This window comes from Thunnus maccoyii, chromosome 20 (assembly GCF_910596095.1).
Source record: "Thunnus maccoyii chromosome 20, fThuMac1.1, whole genome shotgun sequence".
Lineage (NCBI taxonomy): Eukaryota > Metazoa > Chordata > Actinopteri > Scombriformes > Scombridae > Thunnus > Thunnus maccoyii.
The window spans coordinates 9,025,747-9,052,003 of NC_056552.1; the positions used below are offsets into that span (position 1 = coordinate 9,025,747).

At 39.8% G+C, this 26,257-nt stretch overlaps 3 protein-coding genes across 3 annotated transcripts; 1 reads left to right on the plus strand and 2 right to left on the minus strand.

The window, feature by feature from the left end:
* Positions 1-6,199: 6,199 nt before the first annotated feature.
* Positions 6,200-10,537, minus strand: LOC121887190 (bromodomain adjacent to zinc finger domain protein 2B-like). Its single transcript, XM_042397823.1, has 4 exons — positions 10,124-10,537; positions 9,106-9,325; positions 8,088-8,148; positions 6,200-6,444 (listed from the first exon to the last, which is right to left on the minus strand). Exons 1-4 carry the CDS (start codon positions 10,142-10,144, stop codon positions 6,375-6,377), a joined length of 372 nt encoding a protein of 123 aa, XP_042253757.1. The 5' UTR covers positions 10,145-10,537; the 3' UTR covers positions 6,200-6,374.
* Positions 10,538-11,251: 714 nt separating this feature from the next.
* On the plus strand, positions 11,252-17,419 carry timm23a (translocase of inner mitochondrial membrane 23 homolog a (yeast)). Its single transcript, XM_042398578.1, has 7 exons — positions 11,252-11,651; positions 13,042-13,100; positions 14,039-14,132; positions 15,400-15,484; positions 15,585-15,643; positions 15,870-15,980; positions 16,574-17,419. Exons 1-7 carry the CDS (start codon positions 11,546-11,548, stop codon positions 16,690-16,692), a joined length of 633 nt encoding a protein of 210 aa, XP_042254512.1. The 5' UTR covers positions 11,252-11,545; the 3' UTR covers positions 16,693-17,419.
* An 83-nt stretch (positions 17,420-17,502) lies between these two features.
* Positions 17,503-21,324, minus strand: zgc:112285 (uncharacterized protein LOC561476 homolog). The gene is made up of 5 exons (XM_042398577.1): positions 21,202-21,324; positions 19,990-20,084; positions 19,574-19,854; positions 18,041-18,204; positions 17,503-17,929 (listed from the first exon to the last, which is right to left on the minus strand). Exons 1-5 carry the CDS (start codon positions 21,289-21,291, stop codon positions 17,750-17,752), a joined length of 810 nt encoding a protein of 269 aa, XP_042254511.1. The 5' UTR covers positions 21,292-21,324; the 3' UTR covers positions 17,503-17,749.
* Between the last annotated feature and the right edge of the window lie 4,933 nt (positions 21,325-26,257).

Sequence of the window (26,257 nt, forward strand, 5' to 3'; positions counted from 1 at the left end):
GTGCTCAGTGAGGAAAAAACAAAAAAAAACTGAAATCCAAAATGCCAAAGTATCTCGTTTTTTCTAAGTAGGTAAGGCACGTTACCCTCGAAGTCAACATATACAGTATAAATGCCAAGCCTGTGCTCACTCACAGTACAGATACACACACACACAAACACACACACACAAACACACAGGGAAGGTTGCACTTCTTTTGTCTAAATGTAGAGGATTTACACAACGATGCCTTTGCCTTTATCACACTACAGTATTGTATGAGCTTGAACAAACAGTGCCTTTATTTATGGAGTGCGATGGAACAATGTTACACCTAAATCTTTCACTACCACATTATGGATTTATGCCCGGCGTGAAAATTATGTCATTTGGGTTTATGCAGATGAATTATGGCTGCAGCCTAATTGTCATTGACAGTTTATGGCTTTACATGCATATAACTCTTCTCAATTCCTATTTTAGTGCCAAAAAAAAGTGGCTCATTTGAATTGGCACTGAGCTCCGACTACAATGTCTGAAATGTTTATGTGAGGTTCAGATGCCTCAAGAGAACAGTGTTATATTTTATCCTTTCTTTTTTTTTTTGTTTGTTTGTTTGTTTTTTGATTGTTTGGTTGTTTGATTGTTTTGTTGGAGATGAATTCGTCCATACATATATTTTGCATGTGTATCCGCTTTTTCTCAGAGCACAAACAGTTTGACTGTGACTCTACATACATACACACACACACACAGAAAAAAAAACAAACACCTGATGCCTTGATATCAAACAAATCATGGAGTCGTAACATCTGTAACAAGTTTATAATGTATTTTTATATTCTATTTTGTACGTGAAAATAACATTAAATGACCTTTTCAGATAAGAATGTAATGCCTTATTATGGAGAATAATTTGATGAATTTAACTATCTATCTGTCATGTGTCATCAGTAATCCTGTCACCTTCTCAATGTCCTGAAATACTGGAGTCTCTGATGTTTTCTGTATTAACTTGAGCCTTTTGAAATCAGCATTGCTTGCCTCCTGTGCCTTTTGTATACGAGTGTGACAATTAACAGTGTAGTTCAACATTAATCTACTCTTCTGTGCCAAGTGTAGGTTACTAACTGTTACCACTTCTGTGATTATTAACCACTTTAATTGTATCTGTCTCTGCTTTGGACTCCTTTTAAAATACATGTGTGTCTAAAAAAAGAAGTGAAGAAAAAAAAAAGAGAAAGTGTTGATCGATGAACTTTTAACTTTTAAAGTATTCTGAGCAGGAATAACTCTTTGTACTGGAAGGCAATCCTAGCACACTATTAAACTCATAGTTGTAAAACTAACAAACTTTGTTGCTTTTTCTCTGTAGCACTTAATTATGCAAATCAGCTTCCTTTCTGCATACTAATCACCAAACACTTCTTAGATACTGAGAAAAAAGTGGTGGTTTTGCATCAGCCAATCCTTTGACTACACAAACATCCAACAGATACTTCAGACTAGATGCAGGGAAAAGGCCACAACATGTTTCTTCCCACTTCTCCTTTTACTGTGTTCTTTCCCTCTTTCTCTATCTTTTCTCGTCATTGAAGTGGGCATTTCACACATTTGTGTAATAAGAGAGAACAAAACACACCCAGCTCACCATGGTTTCTCAGAGGCATGCACATGTATAACAGAAAAAAAAAAAAAAAAAAAGGAGGGGGGGGGGGGGGGGGGGGGGGGGGGGGTTCAGGTTTTGGAGCACTAGATGGCTAGGGGATTGAAGGGAAATTGATTGTGCAAGCTCGCCCTCAAACATCTGCAGAGTAAATATTACACAGGATAACAGTCTGTCCCTGAAGTCTACGCTAATAACCTACATGTGTCATAGTAGCAACATTTGTTTTAATCAGGCTTTTGTTTTCATCGCTAATGGTGCGCTTATTAAAAATTAAAGCATAGAAAAGTTAATTCGAGCCTTTGACACTTGAAGTTAAAAGTGAAAATTCCCTTTAAACTAGTACACACATTTGCAAAAAGGAAAAAAAAAAAAAAAATAGAAAATCACATGGGGTTTTCCATGGTGAATACAGCAGTGGGTGGCTCATTCGTCCTCTCCCTGCCCTTCCTGCTTTCATTGTGGAGTCGGGGGTGATATTGAACTTCAGGCTTGGAGTTGAGCCTGCTCTGCAGCCGCAACCCCAGCCCCCTGATCAGAGAGAGAGAAAGGACATAATGTGACCGCTGCTGACAATCCTCTGGACAGGAAGAAGCAGAGATAGCAAAAAAAAAAAAAAAAAAAAAAAAAAAAGGGGAGAGAGAGAGAGAGGACAGGGATGGGTGGGGGTGCGTGAGTGTTTGGATGGGTGTGTACTCTTGTCTGTTTTTCCTGTTTTTAGTCAAGTTTTCTTTCTTTTTCTTGTTCTCCTCGTCTGGTATGAAACACTCTTCAAGCATCTGGTAATGTATTCTGCAGTCAGCTCTCGCCATTGCCAACACTGGGGCCCAGAGCACCCAGCGCTTATAATCAAAGTGTGTTTGTGTGTGCATGGGTGTGTGTGTGTGTGTGTGTGGGAGAAAAAAGAGAGAGAGAGGAAAAGACAGGTTGATTTACATTGCCTATGTATGCACGGCATTCTCCACATAATGAACAGCTCCAGATTTCCTCTGCTTGGTAAATATTTAATGACCGAGTGGCGGAATGATTTTAGCTGGATAACAGTGGAGTCCTAAGCTGCGGGGAAACGGCTCAAAAGTTGTATTTCAAACCCCTCTCTCCTCTTGTCCTCTTCCCATGTAAATAAGGCCAACTCCCCCTAACTCCACACACCCCTCTGAGGCAGTTTAAAGACCCAACACTGTCTCCTTGTCTCCTTGACAACCAGCATACACTGGGGTCCTGTCGTGGCCTCTCTGTCTTTTGTGTTTGGGAGCTCAGAGAGACAGAAAGAAAGAAAGACAGAAAGAAAGAAAGAGAGAGAGACAGGAAAGAAAAAAAAAGAGGAAGAGAGGAGGAGAAGATGAAAACAAGAGTTGCTGAAAAAGAAGATGACAACAAAGATGACATCACAGCTATTTTTTTTTTTTATTCCCACAACCAAAAATTTGATGATGATGATGATGATTAGCCCAAGGCACAAAATGGGTGGCAGCTCAGTCTGGGAGTGTGAGCACAGAGAGAGAGAGAGAGAGAGAGAGAGAGAGAGAGAGAGGAGAGAGAGAGAGAGGCCCAGGGCTGAATGGAGCATTGTGGGAAGACAGTGGGCACACTGGGCAGTAACACAGAGAACACTAACTCACAGATCATGCCAGCGAGTCTGAAAACACCCACACTGGGCGACAATGGCAAACTTCATCGCTCCACTTGGCCCCTTCTGAATACACACATACAATGGCAGAATCCAAATAAGATGCTCTGTTATTTGCGAAATTCAACACACTAAATTCCTTCACTGCCTCTGTCCCTTTGACCGGCAGCAGATGGCCACAGACGTGCGCGTACGTGTGCGTGTGTGGGGGGTCTTGTAGCTGTGTTGCATCATGGGTAAGTACGCAGCAGGGTTGAAAGGTGGGAAATCGTGCACTTACAGGCCTGACAGGTGTCATATGGAAGTTAACACATGCAGCTCTAGGCCTACTTCTCTACTTCAAGTGGTGCAAACAGCAAATCCAACTTGTATCTATTGTGACATGCATCAAATTTAACTTAATCAGCCAATTAAATCTATTTAGACTGAGGACTAATAAGAACCAGAACCAATGAGTTTGACTCCTCTTTAGTCGGTTTTGGTTCTTTTTTGTCAGCTCTCTGCTGCCTCCCTGTGGATCATATGAGGAAGTTCACGCTTTATTCTTAAAGGACAAGTTCACAATTTTTCAAGTCTGTCTTATAACAACAGTCAGGTGTCCATACGAACACTGAAAAAAGTTTTTGTTGCTGTAATCATTCCTCCTGTTCATACTGGCTATTAAAAGATCCTCTTCAAATGCATTTTAAATGTAAGTGATGGGTGCCAAAATCCACAGTGTGTCCACACATTTTGTCATTTTGTGCAAAAAATGTATTCAAAAGTTTATCTGAAGGTTATATGAAGCTCCAGCAGTCAGAGTTAGTCATATCAAGTGGATATCTGACACATTTACAGTCTTTTTAGCATCAAATTACCTCTTTGTGTGTCTTCAGACAGTGTTTCCCTGTTGAGCTGCGGTGGAAGTAACAAAAAGAGGGACTTTGGCACTAAAAAGACTGTAATGTTGAAAGATATCTACTTGATTTGACTCATTTGGACGACTGAAGTTTCATATTAGCTTCAGATAAACTTTTAAGTACATTTTGGCCCCCATCACATACGTTTCGAGTGTGTCATGAAGGGATCTTCTATTGGTCAGTATAAACAAGAGGAATGATTACAGCAAGAAAAACCTGCGTCAATGATCATCTGGACTCCTGACTGTTGTTTTAAGATTTAGAGTAAACTGCAACAGGTGATCAGCTATAGACAATATGTGACAGGTAAACTAAATCTGTAAATAACCTTATTTTACCCAAGGCTACGGAAATCCACTCAAAACAATATATTATACTGTCTATTCTGTTAAAGAGTCTATTTCTGTTAAAACTACTGAATATAATCTTTTTCCTGGTTGCCACTGACAGCACCATTGTATACTAGTAGCAGAATGGAGGAATGGTTAGAAGAGAAGTCTGTTGTACTCGGTCACATCTTAAGGTACAATCTATGGGTGGACTGGTAATGAAGGAGAACCTGCAAAATCTACTGAGTAACACAATTAATTTAATATCTAATAATATATATTTGAATGCTTTTTATAATTAATTCCAGTTATATTGCAAGTCCCTGAAATGCATGTTCTTTAATATTATATGTCTTTAAGACTAATAGAATCTGACTGTACTGACCATTAAATGTAAATTGAAGTAAATTTTATATTTTTATTTATTGTATTTTCTTTTTTATTTACATGTTATATTTTTGTACTTGATTTTTTAATGTTTCTGTTTCTCTACTTGGACATAGAGATTGAGGATTTGTATATGTACATGTCATGGTTGTTTGCAAATTGATTGTTCAATAAAACATGTTTTTAAAGGTGACAAAAGGAAGTTTTAGCAAAAAGTTAAAATAAAATATAATGTACATTCATTAAATGAGGACAAAATAAATTAAAACATATAGAGATGGTTTCAAACTGCTTTCAAGTAACTCTATCTCACTTTATGTGCAGTAAGATTTAAAAACATTATTAACATTGTACGTATATTTATGCCTGCATGGTGTTAGAAAGTAACTAGGTACCTTTACTGGAGTAGTACTGTAATACTAGAACTATGAGGTGTTTTCATTTTATACTTTATTCATTACATTTCTGAGGGAGATATTGTACTTTTCCCTCCAGTTATTTGACATTTAGAGTTCCTTGTTCCTTGTGAGAAGAATAGAATAGAATAGAATAAAATAGAACAGATCTTTATTGTCCACCAGGGTGGAAAATTGTCTTTGGCTCACCAAAACATAAAGACTCACAACACATGAATGTATAACTGATAGTGAACATGAAGGACATGAAGGACATGAAGGACTTCTTACATAGATTTTTAGTTTCAGATGAACTCTACAGCGCCTCCCGGAGCTCAAAGGCTCAAACTGGCTGAATAGAGAAGATTTTTAATACAAGTTTATAAGATGTGATGTACTCTGGAGGAGACTGTGAAAACAGAACTTTTAGGCCTAATCATACTGGAGTAGTTATGATCTCATACTGGAATCACTTTGTGAATAACATGACATGGAAAAAGGCTCCTACCTACTTCCAAACTTATTCACAGATCCACCCAGCTAAGATATATTTTTAAAAGTCAGAAAAGATATTGATATCCATTGTACATTTTGTTGTAGCTCCTCTGACACTGTTTATTTTGACCCTTTTGTGAGACTCCTTTGGAATAATGTGTATTTTTTATCAAAAACCATACAGATGAAGTGTTATATTATTCTGGAAACATGTAGTAAAAATAATAATAATAGCTTTATTTGTGTAGCACTTTTCAAAACAAATGTGTTGTTTTGAATACTGTTACGACCCAGCTCAGGGGAATCTCTGGCGCAACATGAAAAGAATGAGACTCCCCTCTTCCCGGCTCCCAAGAAACACCAGCAACAAGGGATTTGGAGCCCTTTAGAGGTTTTATTGAAAATCTTCAAGGCTTCAGGGTGGGCTAACAGCAAAATAACAAACAAAGGTGAATTGACGCTGAGCAACCTAAACTTACCTACTCAAACAAAAAGAACAAAAGACAACCTAACTCCTAATTGGACAAAAACAGGAGAAAAAAAGTGAAGTTAAACAAAAATGCTACCCACCATTACAAAACTTGGGCTGGTATATCATGTCAGCAAATTTACATACAACATTTCACATTGAAACATGTTGACTGGCAGGTTGGTTGGAAGTACACTGTAAAAAAAAAAAATCATAAAAAAATGGTAAAAAGTCTGGCAGCAAAAGTTGCCAAACACTTATCGTCAAATAAAAAACCTTTGGTTGTTCTACAGAGACTTATTTTAAAAATACGGATATTTACTTTGGACATTGTCTACATTTTTACAGTCCAATCATTGTAAAGTAAAAAGAAAATTTCATTATAAAACATCTCTAGAATGTTAAACAAATGTATAAATCTGCATAAAAAAATGAAAAAGATTGCAGAACTTCATTAAAATTACCTAATTTAAATGAAGACTCTTGTTTTCATACAGTAATCTAAATTCATAGGATTATCCAATCCAATTAAATCAACTACAATTTGGAATGTCCCTAACCCTAACCCATAAAACCAAAGAACATCATGCAGGTTGATTAACCTTATAAATTAACTTCACATTGATTAACTATTTGAACAAAAATGAATAATCTGATCAAACATGTTTTCCAGGATCTAGGGTTCATAATTTTGTATTTTATGTAGTATTGATGTGTGTGGATATGTTGTATGACTTCTGCCATTCTGCCACCAGGTTGTGCCTTTGAGTAAGCAGAAGTAGTAGAAGAAGAGGAACTTCCTCCAGTTGCAGTAGTTAGCACAAAGCTAGTGGGTTTTAACAGCAGCAAAAATATGCTGGTGGACTGTAAACTACATATACTGCTTTGTTGTGGTTGTAAAGTGCGCAGATAAAAAAAAACTGCAAGTTATACTACAGCCTGAGTCTTTGTCTGCAACACATGACTACTGGTATATTTACTCGCCAAATGGAAAATCTACCCGCATTTGGCGCTTGCACAATGAAACATAGTATTCTATCTGATGGATACTTTTTTCTGCTGTGGATTGTGTAGACTAATACATCCGTTAATTTAGAACACTGAAATTGTTCAGTGATGATACTTGACGTTTGTGAAAATCAAGTATCATCAAGGAAAAATACCATCTTGTTTGCCTGATCTTGAAGGATTGCATTTGTCACACAAGCTGTGGTTGAGTTGCATTGACTTTGAACTAGTGAGGGACCTTGAACAGAATAATGAGGCTCTGTCATGAAAAGCTGTCAATACATAAGCTGTCTTGTCTGAATCAGAAACGGTCTGGTAATATTAAGCATGAGAGAAAATCAGCGCAGGTATGCGAAAATGCTTTCAACAGGCTTTGAGCTCAATCCTGTCTTGCATTGTTTTCTAGGTCTTGCTAGACACTGTCTTTAAAGCCTGGGTTGCACACACTACACTAGAAGCCACCCTTTCATGTCTCAAAACGTTAACTGTTTATGCTCAATATCTACAGTAATGCAAATAGGTGATTCAGCTAAATAAAAACTGTCAAGTCTTTTCGAGTCATCTGCCTCGCCTCAAGTCAAAGTCAAGTCGAGTCTTATCAGTGTTAGTCAACCAAGTCGCGAGCCCTCAAATATGCAACTCGGGTCAAGTCATGAGACTTGAGTCCCCAACCTCTGATAAATATTGATTGAACTTTCCTTGGCCATGGAAATAGGGGCTAAATTAAAAAACAGGAGTAAGCTAATACATAATCAATATTAACATACAGATGTGAATCTGCATGCTAAAAAAAAGCCTCAAGTTCATAGGACAGATTGAAAGTCACCCACTTCCTTTCAGAATTCCAACGATGGCTGTGATCCTCTGCAATGAGCCTCAGCAAGCCTTGTCCTGAGAATACAAAAGCAGAAAATATGTATCATGCTCTTAAACGTACCTGCACACCAACAGGTGTCAATGTTGTCGCCTGTATTTTTTTCAATGTACACACAATGGCAACTTTGTCTCCTATCCTCACAGCAGCGGCAGAGGGGAGCCGCCTTAAGAGCTGCCGCTCTTAAGGAGTGCAGTTTGCCGCTTGAACAGAAATTGAGCATGATCAAACTTTGCCTCTTTTAGGGTTTAAAAAGGTCTGAAATTAAGGTTGGGGCCAGATCAAGCTGTTCTTTACATGTGATCAACAAAATCTTAAAACTATTTGTAAAACTGACTGGTATCCTGTGTTGGGATGCTTAATTTAGAGTGTTGTAGTAGTCTCTACATTTGGAACCAGTTAAAACTCTGGTGCAGTTTTTTGCACAATCTTTAGGCAAGAGTGATTTTCAGTTTTTGGTTTGCAATATAATGATTGAATTATGCAGAATATGCGAATAATGCGTGCAGCAAACACGCTAGGGCTGTCACTTTTTCCCAAAACAAAGTTTGAATGAATTAACAGTTCTGTGGAATTCATTCAAATTATATAGAACATTAGCATAATGTAATTTATAGGCTAAAATAGGAGGTTGGGCGAGGTTGTGTAGCTGCTGGTGCTCTGATTCTTTAGCCTTGCTTGGGTGAGAAGCTAACAGGTGACTCCATTTGTTGTTGTGGTAATGTTATTGTGAAGTAGTTGCTTCATACAAAGTCGGCAAACAGCCTTATCTTTATCAATAATTTTGCCATTGATAGAGTCCAATCCAAAATGCTTACAAACAGCACTTCTGAGGTGCATTAGTGTTGACATGATCTGAAGTTCCTCCAGTTTTCATCACGCTCTCTCTACCTAGCCCTATGTCATGCAATAGTTCCAGCGTGACAGTGCGGTTTAGCCACTGATCTATATAATGAGTCAGCTAGTGCACACACCTGGTAAACAGATAGTAGGCCCGCAGTGAAGCACCCAGAAGCAGTTCCTTAAACTCCACTTGGCTTTCCCCTGGCTGAGAACGCCCTCCTGCAGGGTGGTGAGGTTGGGTATGACCATGGGGATGTTGAGGCCCAGAACCTTCCAAAAACCGTGCAGGCCGTATGTGAAGGCTGTGCCTGGGAAAACCATGCCAGCGATGCAAAACAACTCAGGAAGAGGCTGGGGGATGCAAAGTTCAAATAATTATCATGATTAAAATACTTATTTTATCAATAAATTTGTCACATTGATATACTAACATTACATTAAAACATACATATTTTGAGGTGTTCTATTATTTTCCAAGTGTATTACAACTGTATTTCTAACCCAAACCCCAACTACAGATTGTTTCAGCTTCTGCCATCTGGTAAACGGTACTGCAGCCTCAAAGCCCAGATCAGCAGGCTCTGAGACAGTTTTTTCCACCAGACAACCAGGCTTATGAAAAATGAACACTAATTGCCTGTCTGCACATTACACACACACACACACACACACACACACACACACACACACTTACACAGCACTTTACACACACTACACTCATTTCACTACCACACTGTTAATCTTACTGCATTGTGTTTCTTGTATTATTTGTATTTTTACATAGTATTCAATGTAATTTAACATTCAAGACATTAAGTAATTGAATAATCCTGTTAAAAAAAAACTATAATATTCCATTACATTAATTTACAGATTACAGCCTTTATTTTATAGTGAATATTTTTAATAAAAATAATTTACCATGTTTTTATGGCATTTACACTTAATGTAGAAAAAAAACCCTGTAAAATAATACAGTAAATTTCTGTGAAATAACTTTTTTTTTTTTTTACAGTGTGGAGAGAAGTGAACCCAGAGGAGGTGAAGGAAGCGGCCTTAAAACTGCAAACTTGGATGCTGGAACCGATCAACTCCTTGGAACAACCTTCACACTCATACAGTCACCATCATTCAATCAGCCCAGCTCACCTGCAGCCCATCACAGCTCATCAGCAGAGAGAGGGAGAGATCCACAATACATGAACGGGATTAAAGCACATACAAATACTACATAAAAAAATACTCAGACAACCTCTGGGTGGTCACAAATACTAGAGGATAACTCTGAATTGAATAACCAGCTATTTCTTGCAAATCTTTTAATTTTATTGGCTAAATGTCACATTCATAAAAGCAAATTTACAGGTAAAAAGCAAAACTTTTTGTTTTTCACAAAGGAGGTCAAACAGTACATTGGTTCACATCGATTTTCCTCTAATCCAAAGGATGTAAAAACTATAAATACCTGTTTTTTATTTAAAATCATTATATGAACTGCAACTCCCCCGATATTCTGTATATGATCACTTTGTGGAGGAGAAAATTGTAACTTTTTTATATCAATAAAATAGATTTTTTTAAAAGGTTGTAAGTGCATTATTGAATGGATCTTCTAATGGTCAGTATGAACAGGAAGAATGATAACAGCAAGAAAAACCTGTTTCAGTGTTAATTTGGGCACCTGACTGTTGTGAACCCGTCCTTTAAAAGATTTGCAGTAAACAGATGATCGACTATAAACAGTATGTGACAGGTGAACTAAATCTGCAAATAATCCCACTTTACCCATGGCTAAAGAAATCCATTCAAATTAATTGATTATACTGTCTGTCTAAAACCACTGAATATAATGTTTTTCCTTGTTTGTAATGGAGTAGTTTCACTTTGTGATAATTCAATCTTTAGTTAAGAAAGATATCTGAGTATCTCTCCACCACTGTTTAGAAAATGTCACCAATACAATCAAATAATGAACTAAAGAAATCCGTATTTGTAAAAGAGCACCTCTTGTTACTCTGCTTTTAGCCTGCGGTCAGTTTTATAACGTCCTCGCTGCTTCAACCGGTTTGTCATTGAGTTAAATAAACTGATCCCAGATCTGTGCAGGTGTCGTAAAATCGTAAGGAGTGTTAACGTTATGACAAATGTTTTGTTGCTTTACTTGTCACTTTTAAAGAGGTTTTAGTCATAAAATTGGGAGGTGACATCGAGTTTTATGACGGTATATACTGTCTTTTCCACTTTTCATGACCGGAGTTGTTGACGTAACGTCAGCGCAACGTCAGTAGTCGCTTTACGGCAGAGCGTGCTGCTGCTGGAGGTCAGAGGCACGTTAGGAAAACGAAGTCATTAACCTGTGACGAAAAGCTGCTGTTTTCACACAGGAAAATTCACGTAAAATACAAAATACACACTGTAAGGACAACGTGTACTGGTGGCGGTGAATCCAGCAGCTCGTCGTTTATCAGTTTGTGTCTCGTTTTGAGTATTACGACATAGCTAGCTAACCTCAGCGGGGTCGGTTCGTCTTCAGCTCCTCAGCCAGGTGAACACTTCAGATCTTCTACAGCCATGGACAACAACTCACAAGGTCCCGGAGGACTCAAAGCAGGTCTCGGGAGTATCTTTGGAGGTGGAGCACCTGAATACTCCAACACAGAGCTCGCCGGTGTCCCATGTAAGTGTGTTTTTACTGTAACGGTTGCTAACTGCCGGTGTTTCGGTTTAACGAGTGCCGGTGTTAACTGGTTGAACTGGTCGAAAACACAAACAGAACATTTCGTCCTAAACTTTAAATTCCCTTAAATTGAATGTTCAACACAGTATATATTCGTCTGGTTCCTCTTTTCTTAACGTTACACAAGAAGCATTCATCTGTCCTCACCTATTTTTTGAAATTCTTCCTTTAAATGTTTACTTGTTTGAAGATGAAACACTGAATCTTATTTTAGTGTCCCACACTGATGGGTCCTGTAGTCACACAGTTTACACAATAGTTAACCATAAATTGAACATACTGTGTGCCCACTAGGACAATATAATAATAATAATAATATTAGGCTTATAATAATAACTTTATTTATTCAGCACCTTTTAAAAACAGAGTTTACAAAGTGCTTTAACAGACAAACCAAAAGCAGGATACTCAGAAGGCAAAATAACAACAGAAAGCGAAACAAAAGCAAGACAGAATGAAGGTAAAGTTAAAGGTATACTATGCAGGTTTTTCCTTACAAAGAAAAAAAAGTGACCCATATTCACATTAAACTTAACCTGCTCTGTCCCGGTGGACTCACCGTGCGGGATCGTATATTGTGCTCAAACTGTGTGATTGTTGTACTTCCAGTGGCCACAAGATTTGTCCAATCTACTGTCTGTTTAACCTGTGACCATCAGTGTGGGACAAGATACAGTGTTTCCTCTTAAACAAGCAAATATTTAAAAAGATTAGTTTCAGAAGAAATAAGTGATGCTACGTTAATGCAATATATAAAAGACATTGATAACACAATAATGCAGTTGAACAAATTCTGTATTAAATATATCTGACTGAATGATACTCCATCATAATAATAATAATAAGAATAAAACATTTAATTTGTACTGCACTTTTAATTTGCAGTGAATCTCAAAGTGCTGAGTCCTAAATGTTTTTTACACAGACCATGTAATCTGTGAACAGCTCCCACAACATTTGATTCTAAAGTATCAGAGCGGGTTTGTGGTTGGGCCACATTTTCTACCGACAATAATGTCAAACCCTTCATAAAACACAGTCAAACTAACTGTAAGAAAGGTGAACGCTACTAGCTGGTGACACAGTTTAATGTACAAATTTAGTAAGACAAAAATAATATGACGAATGTTTATTAAACTTGTAATTAAAGTAAAATGAATAAGGCATTCATAAGGACACCTATGTGTTTTCAACAGCTGCCGTCACTACGACAACCATGACACATTCGGCTTAAAGTCACCAGTTAACACCAGTTGTTGTTAAAAATAACCTCGTCTATATGTGATTCACGTAAGTGTTTAGTCAGCTTTGTGTTGTGGTGTCATTTCAGTGACTGGGATGAGTCCACTGTCCCCTTACCTCAACGTCGACCCTCGTTACCTGGTTCAGGTAAGTTAAAGTGGAATATTAGCCGTTTTCTGTGAAATAAATGAGGACAAGTCAGTTTTATTTGTGTAGCACTTTTCATACACAATGACAGTTCAAACATCAGTAACATCAGTTTAAAAGCATCGTAACATCAGTATAAAAGCATTTGATCAACATGATGAAATCATTGTAAAGTTTAAAAATACAGAAATATAACAATTAAAAATGAGCACCAAATCAAGCACACACACACACATTCACAAACATAAAAACATAATAATAAAAATAGGAAAAAAACCATAAAAAGTTGAAAAACAGTTGTCCAGCCACCCACACTACAAATTGGCTGAGAAAACAGAAAGGTTTTAAGTTTTCTTTTAAACATGGAAACAGCAGTGACTGATCTCAGGTCATCTGGTAGTTTATTCCAGAGAGCAGGACCAAAGTAACTAAAAGTTCTCTCTGGAGACCTGAATCTTATTCCAGGTACAGTTAGACGACAACTACTTGTTGTCCTGAGGGGTCTGGTTGGACTGTAGTCAGTGAGCAGGTCAGTAATATACTGGGCAGCCAAACCATTAAGTGCTTTACAGACTATTAACAGAATTTTGAACTTGATTGTGTGCTGTACTGGGAGCCAGTGAAGAGATTTAAGAACTGGTGTAGTATGTTTATATTGGCGTGTTTGTGTAAGGACTCTAGCTGCTGCCTTCTGAGTCAGCTGCAGCCTTGAGATTGTCTGTTTTGATAGTCCGGCGTTAAGAGCATTACAGGCATCCAATCTGCTAGAGATGAATACATGGACCAGAATCTGCTTGAGATATGAACCCTCTAACTCTGGATATATTATTTAAGTGATAGAAAGCTGTCCTAGTTATGCTACTGACACGACATTCAAAGTTAAGATACACAATGTGTTTATTTTTCTGACTGTAACAGCTGATAATGTTGTGTTTCAGGACACAGATGAGTTCATTCTACCTACAGGTGCCAATAAAACGAGAGGACGGTTTGAACTGGCTTTCTTTACTATTGGAGGCTCCTGTATTACTGGTAAGAAACAAATCACAACTGTTAGCTTTCATAAATGTCACACAACTTCCTTAAACCTACTTAAAACTTAATTTATTCTGGTGATTGGGATTTACAGACTGTTTTATTTCCCACAGCTGGCATAATTGTAGTAAGAAAGAGAGCACTATACACTCATTGAGCACTTTATTAGGAACGCCTGTGCAATCTAATGCAATCCAATACAACAGCTCTGCCATAAATTCTACTTTTATGAAGCTTGTACATTTTCAGTTATTGTTGACGTCAGAAAGATGATAATTCTACTGTATGTTTGTTATTGAGGTCATACTGGTGGTGGTGATGGTGCACTGGAGTGAATTGTATTGAAAAATGTTCCTACACTTAAATTTAATAACCTCCAGTACACCTCCACCACCCACTACAACGTCAATAATAAACAAAAAGTAGAATTATCACCTTTCTGAAAATGTCAATAAAAACTGTTCGAAGTACACTATACGAGCAAAAGTTTGAGGACACTCTGGTATTTGCAGACAGTTTGGGAAAGGCCCTTTCCTGTTTCAACATAACAATGCCCTTGTTCACAAAATTGAAGTCTTAAAAGAAATAGCTTTTCCAGACAATTTGGGTCGAACTGATCCGCAGACTGCGAGCCAGGTCATATCAACCAGCATCAGTGCCTGAACTCACTAATGCTCTTACAGCTGTGTGGGAACAAAACTCTGTCTGTTTTGTTAGGGGTTAAGGTTAATGTCCATGGTTTTGGAATCAGAATCATCCTTTATTGGCAAAGTATGTTTACACATACAAGGAATTTGACTCGGGTTTCCAGTGGCTCTCAGTGTGCTTACACACAACAATCTCCAGGAAGATACACATAGACAACAAGCTGAACAAAGATGATTAAACATAAACGTATCACTATTATGTACAAGCAAGTGGGTGAAAAAATAGATACATAAGTAAACCAATGGACAACAACATATATACAGGTGGAACCATTTTTATAAATTGTAAACAATATATAAGTAGTCAAAGGTGTGTAAGATGTGTAAGTGATCAGTTATTTTATATACACACAGTCGGCGGTTATGTACAGTATATAGAATGAGATGTTCACTAATCACGTACGGGTTCGATGTCATGGTGTTCATATACTTGTGGCCATGTACTTCAACTGGACTAATATATATTGAAACAGCTCAATGTTTTCAGTCTGAAATGTGACATTTGCGATGTTTTCCACTGAACTCAAGTAAAAGTCTCTTTGTTTTTTTGACTTCAGGAGCTGCATTTGGAGCTGTTAATGGTCTCAGGATGGGCCTGAAGGAGACCAGCGACATGGCATGGTCCAAACCTCGTAATGTACAGTGAGTATGAAGATGATAAAGAGTTCAGTTCACTATCAGACTCGGCTGGTGTTACACCGGGATGATTTGACCTCTAAATGTTCACCTTCTCTCTCTCCAGGATTCTCAACATGGTGACCAGACAGGGTGCTTCATGGGCCAACACTCTGGGCTCTGTTGGTAAGACCATCATAATGTAACTACAAATAATGATACATAATGGTATTAAACATATTGCAACATGTAAGATAGTATCACTTATTTTTATGGATGCTTTTAGTTGCCTTTATTGTTAAGTTTCCCTCTTTTTAATTATCATGACTTGATTCCTGTGAAAGACAGACGTGCTGTAAGCTGTTTTTGCTGCCTCTGATAAAACTTTGTGTATTTTTCTTTGCCATTGCAGCCTTGCTATACAGTGCTTTTGGTGTGGCAATAGAGAAAGCCAGAGGAGCAGAAGATGACATCAACACAGTAGCTGCCGGCACGTTAACTGGGATGCTCTTTAAATCAGCCAGTAGGTGTCTTCTCTGCTTGTCTATCTGTTAATAATGTGAAATGTGCCTAATAGTGTTATTGACTTAAGCCTGAGTACTTGTTTAAAATGTTTTAATGCAATTTGGATAACTGGATTTTAGAATTTGTCTCATTAGAAATCCTCCTAAATAATTATTGCCATCAAAATCAATTAGTTTAACTTTGAGTTGTCACATCATGAGATCTTGATCAACATGATGTTGACTTTTTACTGTATGCTCTGTGAATAATTTTGCAATTTTAAGGAACTGATATTAAGGTTATGCTGTGAATCATCATTGCAGTATTAAGTTTATTCATATTGTTCTGAGCTCCTTTTAGGGAGCTCTGTAGGCATGTTGTGACACACAGACGACAGTAATAAGATAATCATTGGAAAGCACCTAAAGGTCAAACAAATTACACTTTGTAGGTGTTGTTAACCTTCTTTAAGCTCTAAATTAGTGTGTCAAGTCCAAACATCTGGTACTTAAGGAATTATTTGCTGAAATTACCGTTAGACAGATGGTTGTGGTGCATGTTGTGTTCATACTCAGCTTCATCTCTCATTCTGTTACTATTTTGTGTTCCCAGGTGGTCTGAAGGGTGTCGCCCGTGGAGGTCTGGCTGGTTTAGCTTTGTCTGGTGCCTACGCAGTCTACAACAACTGGGACCACCTCACCGGCGCCTCCTCATCCTCCAGGCTGTACTAAACTTTCCTTCACATCTTCTTCAACTTTAGGGCCAAATATCTCCGGGACACAGCCTTTAACCACAGCGCTAAGAGGAATTAGACTCTGGTCAAATGCAGTGTGCTCTCCAGTGAAGCGAGTTGGTCCCAGTTCGCTGGCACCCCCCCCCCCTCCCCACCCCCCATAGCCACTTTCCAGGAGCATTCTGAGATGAAAATGTGGACTTACTCCACTGGGATTCCAGATGTAGACCGTCCTAAAACACCCCTCGCATCATTTGTCTTCATCCTCTGAGGTATTCCTGTCACTGATCAGATACAGATCAGTAATAAGATGGAATATGTGTCATTTGTTATATTATCGTTTATGAGAGACTTATTAGTCTTCAATAATGCTAATTTTTTTGAAATCAGTAAACCCATGACATGGGTTAAATGAGCCAATATCAATTTGTAAGATGACTTGTGGAATCTGGAGTGTGTGCTTCACCAGATAAATGGCGGTGGATTCATGTTCTGATCTTGGACTGAAAGACTCTTCTCACGTAGAAGAGCAAATAGATATTTAACGACGATCTGCAAACACAGAACTGTTGTATTTATTGAAGCGTAACCACAGTGGGTTCTGTGTTACTGTGCAAGAGGGTTTCTTGCCTGATGTGACCGTCGCTGTAAAGCTATACTGGAAGTACGTGCTGTTTATGTGTCTCCATCAAACCCACTGAAATAATAAAACATGGGAAAACAAACTCTTTTTTTTTGCCTTTTAATCAATTTTATTGCGCAAAGGTAGTCTGTAAAAGTTCATGAGTAGTCTAAACTATACAGTGCTCTGTCACAAATATCTGCTGTTCAAAAATCAGAGCATTGCATAGTGTATACTGCAAAATATGAGTTAGAAAATGATTATTGCACATTCAGAACATGTATTTACATCTTGAAGTGGTTGTATTAGTTCCAGAAATGGTGTTTGGGACAGAGGGAGACAAACGGTTTGTATTAATCTGTAGACATCCGAGAGGTGACGTAACACAGAGCGGAGCTTATGTTTGCTGTCAGCGCTGAGTCAGGTGTCCCGCTTAGTGCAGGAAGAAGTCCCTGATGCGCGTTGCCTCGATCCAGGGGATGTAGGCGGCGGTGCGGGTGAACACGCTGGGTTTGTTCTCCACAGTGCAGCCGATGGGGCCGAAGCTCACCACGCCGTGCACTTCCCAGCGGTCCTGCCCCAGCTGGCACAGCAGAGGACCACCAGAGTCACCCTGGGAGAGGAAAGAGGGGAGAGGAGTCGGAAAGTTTTCATGATGAGGTGTTTTTAAAAAAAATATTGATTCTCACTTCTACCTCCAACGTTGTCTGTAAATCTGTCGTACCTGGCATGCAGCGGGGGGATCCTCGGTGTCTCTGAACCCAGCGCAGATCATGGAGTCTCGGACGCGGTCGCCCCAGAACTTCTTCTGTCGACATGTCTTGAAGTCAATGATGGGCAGACGGGCTTGATTCAAGGCTTCTGCCAGAGACACGTTCTCCTTCCCACCTGAAATGTGTTAAAGGAAAATTTTCAATTCAAACCTGCAGTGCAGAACTTTTACATATCAACATGACATTCAAGCCCCTGACAAACGAGTTCACACAATGCTGATTAAACCCATCACTGCCAGATAAATCTCTCTGTATTTTGCAGTATGCAGAGTTTTTAATCTCGTGTTTAATCTGGGGTTTGACATTTCCCACGTTGGCCAGATGAATGCATACTGTGCATGCTTTATGGGCAGAGCATGATCACCAGAGATTTCCACCAGCCGAGCTGGCTAACTTCCGGTTAGCTCTCTGCTAACTTGAATGGGGATAAAATAATTAAATTGTGTGGCTCTTCTAGACTTTCCAATTATCCAGTTATTGCACCGAATGGATCCAATTCTGATAGTGAAACAAGTCATTTTGCTGAAGTTGTGTGACGCTCAAAACAATTTATCCATCGTTTTACAGCCTCAACAGTTTGCCTATGACATAAGCATGTGTCGACAGTGTTTTTGTAATTGATCTCTACAGATAGTCGTGTCGGGTCTGGTTTTGGTCCAGACTGAAACAACATTTGTCAGACAGATTGCCATTAAATCTTACACAATCCCAGACAATGAATCTTACACACTCTGGTGAGTGACCTGACCTTCCCTTAAGCGCCACCAGCATGTAAAAGTTTTCACTTATTCTTTGTGAAATATGTCAACATCTACATGAATTGGCACAAAATTTTGGACAGACATTCACGGTTCCCAGAGGATTGATCTTGATGACTTTGACTTTTCCTTTAGCGCAAGCAGCAGGTTGACATTTTTAGTTGTTATTGAAATATCTTCACAACTTATTGGACAGATTTTCGTTAAATTTGGAACAAACTAACAATTATTTTCGTTATCGATTAATCTGCTGAATATTTTCTTGATTAATCAGTTAAATGCTAAAAGTAGGGAAAAGATTCAGAGTCCACAGTGATGCCTTCAGTTTGCTTGTTTTGTCAGACTCTAAAACCTTCAGTTATTCTGTTTAATATGTCAATTTACACTTGACATACAGTATATGACAGAAAAAGAGCAAATCGTCTCATTCGAAAAGCTGGAACCAAAGAACTTTTGGCATTTTTGCTTAAAAAAACGACCGAAACGATTAAGCAGTTATCAACATAATTGCCAATTAACATTATTTTGATTGATTAATTGACTAATTATTGCAGCTCTAGCACAAACATTCATGCCCTCCTAGCGTTAATGACTTTGATACCTTGACCTTTCCTCTAGTGCCATCAGTAGGTCAAAGTACAGTTAGTCTGTAGGTAAAGCCTGTAGTTTATCAGTGGACCCTGAGCTCTCTCTCCTCTTGTTACTTCTATATTTTCCTTCACTCACCCCGGGTGTCTCCCCAGCCTGTGACCCAGCAGTAGTGTCCCGGCTTGAGGCTGGTCTGCTTGCGCGGCAGGCAGGCGTAGCGGATGAAGTTTGAAGGGGAGATGTCTGTGCCGGCCTTCACCAGAGCGATGTCGTAATCCAGTTCGCTGTTCATGGGGTAACGGAAGTTCTCGTGGCGGTAGATCCTCTTCACCGGGAAAATCCTCTCAGCGGTCTCCGAGCGCTTCAGCTGATGCTTCCCCAGGACGATCCTCCAACTCCCAGCATCCTCAGCTTTACCTCTGAGGGTCAAAAGAAACGTTCTAGTTGCGTTTTCTTTGCAAACTGTTTGCTAAAACATTTATTCAAACATCAAACTAGAACTTTATGTGCTACTCAGTGGTTCCTTTTCTGTGTTTGTGGAGGGGATTTCTTACTTTTGGAAGCAGTGAGCAGCAGTAAGGACCCAGTTCTTGTGGATGAGAGTTCCTCCACAGACATGAATGTAATGTTTACTTCCCCTGGGACGAACCTAGAAGAGACAAGAAGACAAGTTTCATCAGTGATGTGAGATTATTCTGCTGGTCAACTCAGACATCTCAGCCCACATAGCCACATAAACAAACACAACATGAGAAAGAAGACTTCCTCAAGCACAGCGCTCTGAAGTATTTTAGGGATTTAAGCTTTGATCAACAGCATTTAGGTCACAAAACATCAACAGTACACACCAAACAGCCCTTACTCCTCTATTTTATATCTATGAGCCCAATAAGTTAAATGTAATAATTTCAGTTTCATCATCTGATCCTTCTTTGATCCATCAGACTGTCTAATGAGGTTAAACTGGTGTGATAAGAGTCTTAACTGAAGAAAGCTCAGCAATGAGTAAAAGGGTCTTGATTACATTTACGCATCCCATCTGCTCCCTCTGTGACAATAAATACAGTTTGAGAGCAATTTAAGCCAATTTACTGATAATACTTAACAAAATTGTCTAAATCACACAGAAATATTACCACATCTGGGAATTAATCTGTTCCTTTGAAATGCGTCGTCTCATTCCTGTGTAATGGTCCAAGACATAAATGGGATTTCTCAAATAATGTAATATTGATGAAAACTATATTTTTTAGTTGGAATTTTTAGGCCTGTAGCTGTTAAAAGGTTAAATATATAATCTGTATTCAGAAGGAAATAGTACTGAAATGATCCACATCAAAATTTTAGCAACAACATTTTTGATAATTAATCACTTAAGTCACTCATCAAGAAAAAAATGCCAAACATCTTCTGGTTTCTGCCTCTTGAATGTGACAATTTGCTCAATTTCTCTTTTACATATTGTTAATTGGACTCTGAATTGTTGTCAGATAAAGCAAGTAATTTAAAAACATCAACTTGTAATAGCCATTTTTCACTTTTTTCTGAGTTTATAGACTAGTGGAGATAAACTGATAATTTCCCAGTTGCAGTCCTAGAAACGATAATGTGTCCCAGCCAACATGCAGCTACGCCTCTTATGCAAGTCTATAAGTGGACTGGAGTCTTCACTGCGACGTTTTCATGCGGCCAATAATCCCATTGTCCCGTTTAAGACCTCCCTATACTTTAAATAATGAACCACGTCAATACAAAGACAGATTTACCTGCAGAGAGACCTGCCAGGGCCACGAGTGAGGTCTGGCCTCGTTCCCAGACACAATCCTCTCAGCCATGTTGGGCTTGAAGTGGGCCATGCCACAATCCTTAGGCCAGTCTAAGAGGAGACACACACACCACACAGTACAGAACAGATCAGGAATTCAAAGTATTTTTCAACAGGAGTCTCTGTGTTGATTGCTGATGTGTTTGTAGGCATATTTGTGTGTGCATTCGCCCTCACCCAGATGGAGGACTTTGTGCTGTCGTCCGGAGGTGAGTGTGTATGCAGCTGCGGGCAGGGATGCCTTGCTCAACAGCAGCGGCAGCAGCAGAGACAGAAAGAGGAGCAGAGGAGGTCCTGGAACAGCCATCGTCTTCCACAGAATCACCGGCCGGCACACATCCCACGCTATTTATACCAGGCAGCGAGCACACGCAGATGTACATACACAGGTACACATACAGTACACACACAACCGCACACCTCCACGGACAATGAGCAGTGTCACAACAAAGCCAGAGCGCTGGATTGTTCCCCTGTAGCTGTGAGTTTCCACTGCCGCTGAGAAAAAGGGGGATTTCGTGGAGTCCCATCAGCACTTTCACATACATATATGCTCACAGTACACATGTTGGTCTACACAGGACAAAGGCTGTACACAAATAAACATCACATCATGCCACACGACTCATGGAAGTGACATAGTGACCTGAAAATCACCTTTATCTCTGATATCACACTATAGTTCATCCTGTGTAAACATGACTCAGTGGAACAGATGTTGTTACCTGTGCATTGAGGTAACAACATCAACAAACAGAACCTGGATATTCATACATGTCAGTCAGGAAGAGTAGTAGGGGGCGAACGAGAGGGGGCAGACCAGGATTTAAAGGGCCGGTTCTATGCAGACCATTAAATGCTCATGACAGATACACTGTCTGTATCAACTTATATGTTGGAAGAAATGCAGTACAGAAATAAATAGTGTTGCCATTTCATAGTTTGTCCCTCAGACAGCACTAATACTTTAATTTTTTAACTGTAAAAACAAATTTAAAGGATCCTCATTAAATACCACTATACTGTGATCAAATTGATATCAAACATATTTATGTTAGGCTGTAAATCATCATTTGAACTCCTTTCTGAAGAGGAAATAGTCCAAACTGTGCGTTTTGTGGATTATTAAGAGTGACGGGGACATTGATTTTGTAAAGAAAAAATTGAATTTTTAATGTAATTTCTCACACCACAAATGAAATTTGATTCACCTCAGAAATATTAGGGACAAAAACCTTAAACTTTGGCATATAAATTAAAACTACCTGCATGGCTCGATATCACAAGATGAGAAACATGTCATTTGGGTGAACTGGCCCCTTTAAGATCAGAAAATAAGAATAAATACATGACAGAGACCCTCCCTCTCCCTCTACTATCTGTGAAAATATGGCAGCAACAACAGTAACTGCAGTGGAAGCCACTAGTGAGTTAGGCTTTTTGACTGCGGTGAATGAGAGAGAATGTGCCCGCTCATCTGAATGGCAGCGCCTGAATGGTCAAACCGCACCACCGTGGTTCACCAAGTTTACATACGACTGAACTTTGTGTGTGTGGTTTTTCTTTTTTTTTTATTTTGCCCACAGTGAATGAGTTGAGTGAGTGTGGGAAGAGAAGGATGGGGAGTTTATTCTTACACAACATGTTCATGCTCTGAAATTACAGTTCGCTGAATAATTATCTATGTGCAGGTATTTGAGTGTGAATTCTGACATGTTTTTTCTACATCTGTTGGCTGTAAACGGTGGGAGATGTTACCTGGGGTTTTTTTTTTTTTCTTATATCCAGAAAAATATGTCATCTCAGGTGTGTAGGTTCAAAGAGTTAGACCAAAGAAAGACTCAAGGAACTTTTTTTTCTTGATTAAAACATGTTTTGTTCACACACTTTTTTTTTTTTTGCACACTTTTATCCAGCTGTGGAAGAAGTATTCAGATCTTTTACTTAAAGAAAAGTACAAATATAACATGGAAGGATATATTTTATTTCATGTAAACGTCCTGCATTAAGAGAAATGTACAGAAGTATTATCAGCTAAATGTATTGATCATGCAGAAATGCCCCATTCAAAATGTTATATTAATATAAATATGATGTTATTGTTTTATTATTGCTGATGTCATTACATGTAAGAAGCATTTTATGGTTGTAGTTGGTTGAGGTGGAGAAACTTTTAACTACTTCATATACTTTTTGGTTTTTAAAACTATAACAGTGTATTTTACGAATAAATCTTAATCTTCAAAGTAACTATAGCTGTGAAATAAAATGTACTGGAGTAAAAAGTACAATATTTCCCTCTGAAGTGTAGTGAAGTAAGCGGCAGATATATCGGTACTGGTGTTTTGCTGATAAGTAATAAGAAACTGCAGTACAGAAATGCAAAAAATATGGAACTGTGCCACCATAGTATGTACTGAGTCTCCAAGTACATACAGTATCTTAGTCACAACTCCTCCATATAAAAAAAAATTATGTCATTTTGTACAAAAAGTAAATATGACTTGATATGTTTTTATCAAACTTAAAACTCTCAAATATCAGTTTTGGCCTCAAAACTCAAGTATTGATAGGGCTTTAATAGAAAGTAGCTCGAATTAAGAAAAAATAACTCAAAACTCTACTTATGCTGCTCCTATCACTTTCCCTTTGTAAATAACCTTTTTTATCATCTGCTTTATGAGTCTTATCCTTTATTTTCCTCGAGTCTTTGTTCATTTGTCAGCTTCCGCCCTTAAACAAAACAAAAACTTTTAGAGCAACAGAAATACAAAGATGAAATTTGTTTTTATTGAACATCTACATTTACAAATGTTTTTGGTTGTCTCACTAATTTACCAGTAAGTCTTGACTTTTATTGACACGTCGCTAGATACGCATCTACCCATCACTAAAAAGTAGATCTGAATGAGTTGAGGAACAAAGTTTCTAACATTGGATCTTCATTTTTTTTTACCAAATGACAAGAAAAATGCTGACAGAATGATTTAAAAGCAGGTTAAAACCACATGAAAGTGAGAACTGCTCCCAGTGTCTCTCTCAGCTTTACTTGGTTTATTATTAGTGCTTCTGTGCAAATCGAGGACTTGATCAGCTGTTAATAATCAATAAAGAGTCAGGTTTTCAGTCTTCAAGATCAGTCGTCTACCTTTCTAGAGCCTCCACACCAGCCAGGCCTCCTCAGCGACCTGATCACACTCCTCTTCCGGCTGTGTCCACTCGAGGGTGACTTTGGATGGCTGGTGCCCTCCTCTACGTACACCTCCTCCTCTTTTTCCTTTACGTTCTCTCCTTCTGCTTTGCTTATTCTACGTGCAGCTTCCACTGCTTCCTCCTTCTTGCCTTCTCCTTCCTCCTCCACTTCCCTCCCTCCGTCAGCCTCCGGTGTCTCCTCATTCTCACCCTCCACCAAACAAGTTGACGTAATAACCATCACAGGTGGGTTCATTTCTGGGGCCATGGCCTTTACCATGTTCGATATGAGAGGAGGCTTTGGTGCTTTCTTCTTCTTTGAGGTACGTCTCGTTGGTCGGGGGCTGTTCTTGAGTTCCAGATGTTTCCGTATGGCTGTGCTCAGCTCCTCCGGATCCAAAGATGCTCCGTGCACATCCCACGTCATCCCGTCCTCGTCCCACTGCACCTGCTTCATGCTGCTCCTCCTCCCCAGCTCGTCCCTCTCGTCCCCCTGGATCTTCAGACACGACCGTCTCCTCTCTAGACCATGTGAGGACGCAGTGTTGACATCCCACGTCGGGTCATCTCCTTGTCTCTCCTCCTCCTCGTCCTCGCCGCTGCTCACTGGGAACATGCTGGAGGATGGCGACACCAAGTTGGAGTGAGACCCCACTGAGGACTTCAGGTTCAGTCTCGATCCAGGTGGTGAGCCCAAGATGGAGTGGGAGCCCATGTTGGAGGTGGACATGTTCCTTCTGAGGTCCCACCAGGAGTTGACAGGAGACAGTGTCTGCACCGCGGCGTCTACCAGTTCCAGCTGTGAAGTCATCGTACCTTCCTCCCTGAACATTTCTACCTTTGGAGCCTGTGTGATGCCTTCTCTGGAGGTAAAGTGGCACCTGCAGCATTCACGCAACCCTGAGTCGCTCAAGGAAGAAACCAGAGGTGACCTCCAACATCTTTGCCCCAATTGCCATGGCAGCTGTAGATGGCTCACTGATGCTCCTCTTCCTGATTCTTGTCCGTCTGCTGCTGAATTAGGTGTCAAGTCACCAGACATTCGCACTGGGCTTCTCACTCCTTCAACCTCTGACAACGGCATGCCTTCACAGCTGGGCGGCTCTTCTATCACGCCATCAGCAAGGCATCCAGGATCTGATGACTCACATCCTTCCTTTAAGCTAACAGAGGACGTTATCGGGGAAGGATATTGAAAAGAGAGCGAATTATTCTCCAGGAAGCATTCATCGTCTGTGTCTGTGAGCTGGATGGGATTGGAGGAGTTGGACGGCAGGGGTGAAGTGGTATGAGCCTGCAGGGGAGACGGCAGGGGTGAGGTGGTGTGAGCCTGCAGGGGCGATGGCAGGGGTGAGGCGGTGTGAGCCTGCAGGGGAGACGGCAGGGGTGAGGTGGTATGAGCCTGCAGGGGAGACGGCAGGGGTGAGGTGGTATGAGCCTGCAGGGGCGATGGCAGGGGTGAGGTGGTGTGAGCCTGCAGGGGAGACGGCAGGGGTGAATATGTGTGAGCCTGCAGCGGTGACGGCAGGGGTGAGGTGGTATGAGCCTGCAGGGGAGACGGCAGGGGTGAGGTGGTGTGAGCCTGCAGGGGCGATGGCAGGGGTGAGGTGGTGTGAGCCTGCAGGGGAGACGGCAGGGGTGAGGTGGTATGAGCCTGCAGGGGCGATGGCAGGGGTGAGGTGGTGTGAGCCTGCAGGGGAGACGGCAGGGGTGAAGATGTGTGAGCCTGCAGCGGTGACGGCAGGGGTGAGGTGGTGTGAGCCTGCAGGGGAGACGGCAGGGGTGAATATGTGTGAGCTTGCAGC

Coding starts and splice junctions, on each gene's coding strand:
- LOC121887190 (XM_042397823.1), bottom strand. CDS start 10,144: ATGAGCTGTGATGGGCTGCAG. Junction 9,326..10,123: donor TGAGCTGTGATGGGCTGCAG/GTGAGCTGGGCT, acceptor TGCATCCCCCAG/CCTCTTCCTGAGTTGTTTTG. Junction 8,149..9,105: donor GCCTACTATCTGTTTACCAG/GTGTGTGCACTA, acceptor TTGTATTCTCAG/GACAAGGCTTGCTGAGGCTC.
- timm23a (XM_042398578.1), top strand. CDS start 11,546: ATGGACAACAACTCACAAGGTCCCGGAGGACTCAAAGCAGGTCTCGGG. Junction 15,485..15,584: donor TCCAAACCTCGTAATGTACA/GTGAGTATGAAG, acceptor CTCTCTCTCCAG/GATTCTCAACATGGTGACCA. Junction 15,644..15,869: donor CAACACTCTGGGCTCTGTTG/GTAAGACCATCA, acceptor TTGCCATTGCAG/CCTTGCTATACAGTGCTTTT.
- zgc:112285 (XM_042398577.1), bottom strand. CDS start 21,291: ATGGCCCACTTCAAGCCCAACATGGCTGAGAGGATTGTGTCTGGGAAC. Junction 20,085..21,201: donor CCTGGCAGGTCTCTCTGCAG/GTAAATCTGTCT, acceptor TGTCTCTTCTAG/GTTCGTCCCAGGGGAAGTAA. Junction 19,855..19,989: donor GCTGCTCACTGCTTCCAAAA/GTAAGAAATCCC, acceptor TTTGACCCTCAG/AGGTAAAGCTGAGGATGCTG.